The sequence below is a fragment of the Apostichopus japonicus genome, chromosome 5 (assembly GCF_037975245.1).
Source record: "Apostichopus japonicus isolate 1M-3 chromosome 5, ASM3797524v1, whole genome shotgun sequence".
NCBI lineage: Eukaryota > Metazoa > Echinodermata > Holothuroidea > Aspidochirotida > Stichopodidae > Apostichopus > Apostichopus japonicus.
This window is the reverse complement of record NC_092565.1, coordinates 17242392-17251875: the sequence shown is the minus strand read 5'-3', so window position 1 is coordinate 17251875 and position 9484 is coordinate 17242392. Positions and strand designations below refer to the sequence as shown.

At 37.4% G+C, this 9484-nt stretch overlaps 1 protein-coding gene across 3 annotated transcripts; it reads right to left on the bottom strand.

Annotated features, from left to right (window-relative positions):
- Positions 1-337: 337 nt before the first annotated feature.
- Positions 338-7954, bottom strand: LOC139967875 (protein PBDC1-like). Of its 3 annotated transcripts, none has more exons than XM_071972048.1 (6): positions 7739-7954; positions 5444-5490; positions 4443-4502; positions 3836-3976; positions 2379-2490; positions 338-1525 (listed from the first exon to the last, which is right to left on the bottom strand). In XM_071972048.1, exons 1-6 carry the CDS (start codon positions 7743-7745, stop codon positions 1374-1376), a joined length of 519 nt encoding a protein of 172 aa, XP_071828149.1. In that variant the 5' UTR covers positions 7746-7954; the 3' UTR covers positions 338-1373. The 3 variants fall into 3 exon arrangements, with proteins under 3 accessions (XP_071828149.1, XP_071828150.1, XP_071828151.1); XM_071972049.1 differs by lacking the exon at positions 7739-7954 and adding an exon at positions 7627-7726; XM_071972050.1 differs by lacking the exon at positions 7739-7954 and adding an exon at positions 7672-7717.
- Between the last annotated feature and the right edge of the window lie 1530 nt (positions 7955-9484).

Genomic DNA, 9484 nt, shown 5'->3' with positions numbered 1-9484 from the left:
AATTTATCAACGTCTTCTTATTTAGAAAAACAATGCCTTCAGCTTTTGAAGTTCGGAATCGTAATGTTTTTGCTTAAAGCAAAGCAGAAAAACTGGTGTACACTTACTACTGACAAGGGGTCATGACCTCTATATATGTATGTCAAAACTCAATTTATTCAATACAAGTTGAATAGACGACACTGGGTCACGGGAATATTTCTAATGACCATTTACGGAGGAATGATTACCACAGGTTGTTCTCTGAAAGTTATTGTAGAAAGACTTAGTGGCACAAAATGTCCTCCCCGATTTGCTAATGACCAAGAATAAAAAAAAAAACACCTTCACAGTAGACTGCCTTCAAAGCTGTAAACGATTTTATTGGGTGTCAGAATTCAGAAACAGATCATGATTTCACATTAAAATCTGTCCAAACTAAACCATGTTTGGAAATCAACACCACATTTTCAGATCAGGAAGCTTCTTTAAATTACTGTAGATAATACATACAATAGGATAGATACATTGAAAACCTGGGAATTATGGATTTTCCTGATCAGATATCAAACTATTAATAATTGTAATGCATAATACTGCAAAGTGCCACGCTGTAAGTTAAAACACAACTACAGTCAAGTACTAAATAACAGCACAAATGCAGAAAAGGTTTATGCTTGATCACTATGGACCAATAACTGTCATAGAACTTTTGAACTTCCCATTGCAAAAGCAAACTCAAGTACAGAATGACTTGATTACCCAGGCAACCCCAAAACTTGACATATCAGCATAATCCAATTCTCATCACAGTTCATCAAGGCCTAAAGATTCTGCCCTCTAGACGGGGGACTACTTACAATAACTTAATTCCTTATTCATTACATTAATTACATGTGTCATCCTTACCAGTTAATAAAAATTAAATCCACAGATTCTTGCATGTAAATTAGGCTGCTTTAACAGTGCTGTAAGGCTGGGGCAAAGTGTTTGCACTTGATGTTGGAAGAAACCATATTTCATCTCTCAAAAGTGTTGTAAGCCAAAGTGTTCGTACCTGATTTCAAAAGAAACCATCTTTCATCTCTCAAATGGTGTTGAATGCCTGGGCAACATGTTCCTACCTGGTTTCAAAAGAACACTCTTTTTTATTTAGCTGACATTAATGCAACAACTACAGACATGGTTGCACCGAGGTCTGTGTTGTGTGGCTGGGCAAATGGGCAACCCTTGACTTCAAACGGAACAATTTTAAATGTTCTTACATGATACTAATGCGATATCTTAAAGATTGGTATTGCAGCGCTGAGGCCTTGCATGGTGGGAGGTGTAGTGTTGTTAATGGAAGTGAACTTGCTCTCACTGTTGCTCTAACCGGTGTTACTAGCAGACTATTAGCTGTTCTTGTCACTGCTAGTGTCTGTGTTGTTTGCATCTGTAGTCGTTTGTTCTTGGAGCTCATCTTTCCTTTTCGTCTTCCAAAAATGCAAATTCAGCCCTTCCCGGTTTCTTGCAATCTCAATAGCAAGAAACTGGATTTTGGTGACTGAAGAAAGAAAGAAAGAAAGAATTAATATAACAACTGTGCTTTATGTCATTGTGATACATTTAAATATATACTAAATTACTGAACACACTATATTATAAGTGACATCTTTGCCCAATGAGTGCATGTGATCTGATTAATGGAGACATACAAGTTCAATAGGTGTTTGACATGGAGCAAGCGAGGATGGTTGGACTTTCACTTTTTGGTTTTATCACTTTGAAAGACCATTTCAAATGTACACAAAATGGATTGTTTTGAGGTGAATAGTGCACCACACTCCAGCCTACCAGTGCCCCCATTACATAGACACATTATAGGTGCTTGTTTCATTGTTCTGAATGTAACCAGGTCTATCAAGGCTCTCATTCCCCATAAACGGTGTAACCTAACGTTTAATCAATTTAAAAAGAAGTTCATTATGCAGGCAAGCTGGGAAGATTCCTTATCCTTTAATATAAAAGCTTCAATTGCATTGCCCAATTTTTGACCTGAAATTATTGATTCATTTTTTTTCCCTTTTCTTCATTTTCTCTGAATACATTTTCATTACTTTTACATATGAGATGGATGTGCGTTGTTAAACAAAATTCTTTCAAGCAGATGGAAAACCTTGCTAGAAAATCATGTTTAGATAATCTGAACATAGGTAACATAGGCAAGGGTCATGGGGAGGAGGGAACAGTGACAGAATGTTGCCAGTTTATCACCTGGGGTAGATTGGAGTGAATTTTATAGGAGACGGGTAAGAGAGGAATGATGTAAATTGAAATTTTCTTTCATTTTTATCAATGCGTTACAGACAAGATTAATATATCTTCTGTTGTATTGCACAACCAGGGTCAAGGCTCACCTAAAATAGTATTCTCTTCTGAGTAGTCTTTCTTGCAGTCTAACCTGATGAGTAACCCTTGATTGAAGTCCTTTATTTCTTCTTTATAACGATTGCAAAATGTCCGCCATTTCTGAAAAAGAATAAAAGATAATATGTAATAATTAATCATAATAATAATAATAGTAGCACTACGTTGGGAAGGTTGAAGTTACAGTACTCTTGTGCAGTTACAGTACCAAAACGACACACACACTGAAAAGAAGTCTGTTTGAAACATGTTACTGTATTTCACACAATAATATACCTTGCAGAGATTCTGTCACACCGGTGCTTGAACATGCTATTTTAAGCATAATAACTTTTAAATGTTTGTCATATCCAATTTATAAATATGTACTTTCATGTAATTTATACTGGATTTTTAATTAACTTGAAACTTGTTGGTGACAGAGGATGGGACTGGAAGTTACTCTGTCCTCTTGTTGACACACACTCTACCAAGAAACAGAGGCAGGGCTACTGAGAAATTGACACTGTGACATCATCAATGACATCACATTGAAGGTTACTTTCTTGGTAGAGATCTGTGTAGAGATATAATATATGCACAGACAGGTGTAGGGTTTTTGTTGTAGAGAGTTTTATGCTGTGGAAGTCAAAGTGTAAGTGATCCATCAAGACTTAGAAGATGGGGAAGTATATTATTATCTTTATGGCTTGTAAACAGAAACTGTTAGTAATATTTTATAGTGATGTTGGAGGACTTCCTGTCTGTGCTACCAACTAAGAGATTGTATAGGTGAACTTGTGGGGTAAGGGGCAGATAATAGTAAAATGCTCTCTGTTATAATACTATAAAGTCAAAGTTTTACATCATAGTAAAGAAATATGGATTTTCGAGATGTTGTTCTTTTCTTTCTAAACCAACAACCTCTGACCCTGACAAATCCAGAAAATGAAGTTTATACTGGAACAGTAAAAACGTGCATCCATAAATAAACATAACGGAAAAGAGGGTCTAGGAATTGATCCTAGCATGGCATTCCCTGCCCTCCTCTCCATCCCCTCCCTCAGTATCAAAATACTGGCTCTCGTATTGATATACTTTACTTAGATAGGAGAAAAGTTTATTGTTGCAGCTCCTTTATAATAGGTAACCACAGATGAACATCACAAAACTGTGGCCTTTGAAATCGTCATTTAAATACAATTTCAAAGACAAACTTCCACAACAGTATGCTACACAAGTAGAACAAAATTTGTATGTTTTATATTCCACATCCATGACTGTGCATGAATGAAGTTGAAATATGACAAAAACAGTTGAAATATAGTACCAATAAAGAAAGCTCACCAACATGTCAAACTCAGTGATGAAAGAGAGGGATTGGGGAGGGGGGAGGTGCAAGGGAGAGAATTGATGGGGATATCAGCTGTGCATCACAAAAACTGCTACAGTCTTTCAACTTCCTTACCACTTTAGCAGATGGTTTCTTCAAGTGGTCTTCTTTGACAAGACTTATTTCAAAATTTGGGAAGTCTTTGCAGAAATCTTCCAGGATGAGGTCATCCCTGTCACTTAGTTTCAAGATTCTTGAATCAACAGAAGATATGAGCTGCAAGAGAACAGAGTATGAACATCAACAGGTTTCTGAATGCACAGCAGACAGCAAGTACAGTAGCTTACAACAAATCTTGTCTTAATGGGTAGCCTCATCATCTCCCCATCCACACCCTCCCCCCTCCCCCCTCCCCAACCCCTACATAAAAAGAAGACAGTTATCCTTGGAGCTCCAACAAGTATTAAATTCAAATTTTAATTGAAAATTAAAGAGGTTTGGTGAAAATTACATATTGTATGAACTTCTACACATCCCTACCAAAACTTGGTCAAAGTACAATAAGACTGTAGAACATTTGGTTCATTACATATAGCTCAGACATATACAGTAGTAACACTATTTATTTTGGTGCTTTATAGGAATATTTTATGTTCCTCACTACCCTTTAAAACTACAGTGAACGATAGTTTTTCTATTAAAGTAAAAAAACATCAACACATAAAATTTATGAAACACTCACATTCATGTAGGTTTCACAATGATGCATAGTCTGTACTGCCCACAGACCTTCCACACTAGCCTATCAAGAGAAATAGCACAGGCATAGAAGACAAAGAGTTCCAGAGTTAGTAAATACATATTTAAGCAAATTAGTTCATATGAACATATTGAATGATAGAAGGGTTACCACCGTTTACCTTATAATATAAAGCTCTGTATTTTGCAATGGGCTGTTTAATACTTTGTTTCACTCTGAAAAAGTCTCTGGTCATATATAATTACAATTTAAAATATTTAGCTGAGTAACCCTCACTCCTACCACGAGTGATCTATGTGAATGGCCATGTGGCTACTCCTAATTAATAAACAAGTCATTGCATTTGGTACACCACCAATACAAATAATCTTGTACTTGCCTCACCTGTAGATTTAATGTAACACTTTATTTCCTTAATATTGACAAGCATTTCACAGTGTTTGCTGCTATTTCAGTTTACATACTAACGCAGCAGATTACCGTACTTTGCTTAGCCAAGAAGTGGAACCACATTACAGGGAATTCAATGCAGATTGCAATCTTACAACTCAATAGGCCATCAAAATCTTCCAGTTTGCTGTTTCTGGCAAACTCCATTGCACAACCTGGTACAATCCTTTTTTGTATCATTATCATCAGAAATATAATATGGTAGCAATTGCTGTAGAAAGTGCATAGCATTAATCATGGATGCCTTGTAATTCTGTATGATACTTGTTCAACACTTAAGGAAGGTTTGATCAAATATTTAGGCAGCTTCATATGATCATCCATGATGACCATTGGCAGAGCTTCAAAAGCACTTATGGCACAGTCCAAACCATATGGGATTACAAAACCTATAAGTTCAACGACTGAACCAGATGCCATTTAATAATGGAATGTCATTAGTTATGTCTAAATTTAATGAAGAATGTAACTAAAAGAATATCTGAATTGTTAAGTATATATTGAAAGAAGAAACAAAGTAACAACCAACTTACATCATTGTTATAGTTTTCTGCATCATACATTTTGTGCTCTCTTGAATCTGTAAGTATAGGAGCAACATAACAAAGTTACAATTACCATGGTAACACATACATAACCTGGATGAGCATGGGGTAGAAAAAAATCCCAGAACTTTGCAAAAATTGCGGTATAGGCTCCAGTTTGCTTATGCTACAGTGTTATGATAATACTTTTTGTCCCCGAGGTAGATAAGAAATCACCATTATTCTGCGAATTCGCGGAAAAAGCTCATGCCTGTAATAAGTTTGCCAGTCATCCTTTTACCACCCGTATTGTCTTTTCTGCTGGTCCAAACATTGTTCAAAGAAAGATTACTGTATGTAGAATCAAAAGCCTTGAAATCCTAGCATCACTAGATGTCACTCTGACAAAACCATGGACACAAGTTTCTGGTTGTCAGAATAGAAACTTAGTTAGGCTTATCTCAACTATTTCAATTCCTGTACAAAACAGGATACACACATGGCTAGAACTCTGCTGCCGCTGGAGTAATTCATACTGTTATTTACAACTTTAGACATTCATGACTACGTGACACACTGGCTAAAATTCACTATTACACATTGACAATGAAAAAAGCAACATCATACAAATTAATCAGTCAATAATACTTTCTTTTTGACAGTACAGTAAGTAAAAGCTGACAGTTCAAATTCAAAGTAATGATTCACTCCATCATACTGGTACTACTGCCACTGTTCGAAAGATGTGTAGCAAAGGCTTCATAAATGACGCACCTTCAAATAATTACTAGAAATGATACAGCAGGCAACCTAAACTTTGTATGTGCTGATCAAATTGTGTTTCTTATTAAGCTTTTAACACCCTCCCCTCCCACCCCCAGTTGTGTTCTTGGCATCTGGAAATCTTACTCCCTAAAATTAACAAAACTTGTAACCTTAAACTACAGGGAGTGAAGACTCGCGCACAAAGAAACGTCTGATGCCGGTAATCTGACCTAGTTTCGAATGAGGTGTACAGAAGTGTTAGACACCACCTTCGATCCCAGAAAATACACACACAGCTTGCTACCGTCGGTAATTAGACACTATAGTGTACAGTCAATACATGGAGCTACGGTGAGTACCCACAACACAGTGTACATAGCAGCGATGGATATCTCAGGTCTAGATAAAAGATAACGATGTATCATGTTCCATTACTGTCTGCATTTTGTAGCGAAAAGAATAAAACTTCACTTGCAAGCAACGGAAAGTTAACTTTTTCAGGGGCAGCGCGGTTTGGGACTACTGTAGTCAATTTCAATGCCTTTAACTAGGCTTAACATGATACCACTACTCTCAGGGACCTGACCTGTCTGGCCTTAGAGGCCCAGAGCATAGCAAACAGCATCCAGAGACAATAGATGTATACATACTTACAGTTGGCTTATCGAAGAATGTTAATTTCGGGGTATGAAAGAACAAAGTGGCTATTCTTACGACTAGTTGTAACAATAATTCCCTTTTGCGCATGCGCAGTTGCTATTTTATGACTAGGAGTACTATTTTTACGAACAATAATTCCCGGTTAGGGTTAGGTTTAGGGCTAGGGTTGGATTGAGGGTTAGAGTTAGGGTTACCCCTACTAAATGCGCAGTTGCTTTATTTACTTTGAATTCGCCGATGTCGTAAGAATAGTTTATAAATAATTGTTACAACTAGTCGTAAGAATAGCCACGGCCATGAAAGAACTTGACACGGTAGACATTTTGTGGTCAAACTAGGGCCTATGCTCAATAGTCAATTGTAGTGTATTACGTATGCACAGAACAATCAATATATTGAGATCATTACATTTTTGAGGAGCTACACATATAAAAATCCTTAAGTGCGTCAATTATGAGACCACCATGCTACTGATAAGCCCTAATGAAGTAGTCCGACTCCTAGCCTAGGCCTAATGATTCACACATTACTCAGCTGAGTAGGCCTATGGGTGTTAATACTCCTACTGTACCTAGACTACTGTAGTCCTACTAGTAGTAGTAGCAGTACTAGTTTCACGACTGGCAAAATAGACTATTAATTTGAACGAACTGACTTAACCTGGGCCTAACACGCCAAGACTAGTTTCTTAACTTTACAAAAAATGTTCTTAATACTACGTAAAACAAGCTCCTAAAGATTATGATAAGAATTTGTAAGAAGAAAACCGTAGAAATTAGTCTGGATGTCGTTGTTCTAGAAGTCACATGTACCTTAAACCATCGAGGTAAATGAATCTGGAGAAACTATCACACAGTAAATACGCGCGTACGCACGTACCATGCATGGAGGGTCATGTGATGTGTTCCAGGGTGGTACTAATATATTACTCTCCCCATTACGCATGATGATTTCACCCAACTAGTACGTAAATGTGTATGCGTGCTTAGAGCAGCAGACGACACCCGTTACCTAGCAATAACCGTGCCTGTAGCCTAACGTGATAGCTATATTCCCGTCGAGCAGCATTAGGCTCTGTTCCATGTAGAATTCCGTGGTTGCACTGAACTAAACATTTCCCCACATTTCCCATTTCTACATTCACTTATAGCAAGTAGTAATAACGTTAGTCCATATGAGACAAAGCTTGCCCCTGGAGCTGTATTAATAAGTAAGATCTATTATGTAGAAGGCCTGCCTTTATTCAAGAAAATAAGGTTGAACGTTAGCATATTAGCACTATTTCGTAGGCCTGAAGTACCAGTACCTCCTTATGCCGTTAGTTCATTTCCCCGAATATTTTAGGTTGGGGAATATCCCCCTATAATTGGTGGCATAGTTTTTTATTTGTGGCTATAAATAGGAAATTGTGCGTGAGATTATTTATCCAAATCATATTTGGCGGTGGCTACACCTTCATCCAACATATGCTGTATGAGGTAAATGACACTTCGTGGTCGTTTCTGTGACCTGTGACCGTACAGCAAGTTGTCACTCATGATTATTAACATAATGTCTGTACGTCTCTTGTATATACGGAAGCGTAGAAGGGACATTGTATTGACGAGTTACCAACTTGACAAAACGACAATTATCTGCAAATTGACGAGTTATTGAGATGGTAACGTGACAAAATTCAGAAAATTGACGTTTTGACGAGATAACGAATCTCGTCAATGCATCAATTTTCTACAAATTGACGGGTTGCACAGTTACTTCCATCTCGACAAGATGACAAAATTCAGAAAATTGACGTTTTGACGAGATAACGGATCTCGTCAATGCATCAATTTTCTGCAAATTGACGGGTTGCACAGTTACTACCATCTCGACAAGATGACAAAATTCAGAAAATTGACGTTTTGACGAGATAACGGATCTCTTCAATGCATCAATTTTCTGCAAATTGACGAGTTGCACAGTTACTACCATCTCGACAGCATGAAAAAATTCAGAAAATTGACGTTTTGACGAGATATCGGATCTCGTCAATGCATCAGTTTTCTGCAAATTGACGAGTTGCACAGTTACTACCATCTCGACAGCATGACAAAATTCAGAAAATTGATGTTTTCACGAGTTAACGGATCTCGTCAATGCATCAATTTTCTGCAAATTGACGAGTTGCACACTTACTACGTATACCATCTCGACAAGATGACAAAATTCAGAAAATTGATGCATTGACGAGATCCGTTATCTCGTCAAAACGTCAATTTTCTGAATTTTGTCATCTTGTCGAGTTGGTAGTAAATGTGCAACTCGTCAATTTGGCCCAGTCGAAACCGCCTCTAGAATATGCTGTATCTTTACACGGGGGTATTTTACCAAACACTGACTCTTACTTTGCAAAACATGAACACACAATAAACCAGGGTGGTTGTCCAACTCTTTCGTAGAAAGTTACAACAGAACTGTAGTAACAATAGCAAATACCAGCAATGGAAATACCCGTCGAGACTTTGGGTACCTACCGTTCGGAACAATTGGGTTGAGTGACAACGGATGGGCCTCAATTATGAAGCGACAAGTTGACGTTACGTCCTATACAGATAACCTTAATGTTTGCAATGTAGGCTAATTCTA

Excerpts from the sequence above, each read along its gene's own strand:
- LOC139967875 (XM_071972048.1), bottom strand. Across the intron at positions 3,977-4,442 it reads ATTGTGAAACCTACATGAAT|CTCATATCTTCTGTTGATTC; the intron begins GTGAGTGTTTCA and ends GTTCTCTTGCAG. Across the intron at positions 1,526-2,378 it reads AGAAGAGAATACTATTTTAG|TCACCAAAATCCAGTTTCTT; the intron begins GTGAGCCTTGAC and ends TTCTTTCTTCAG.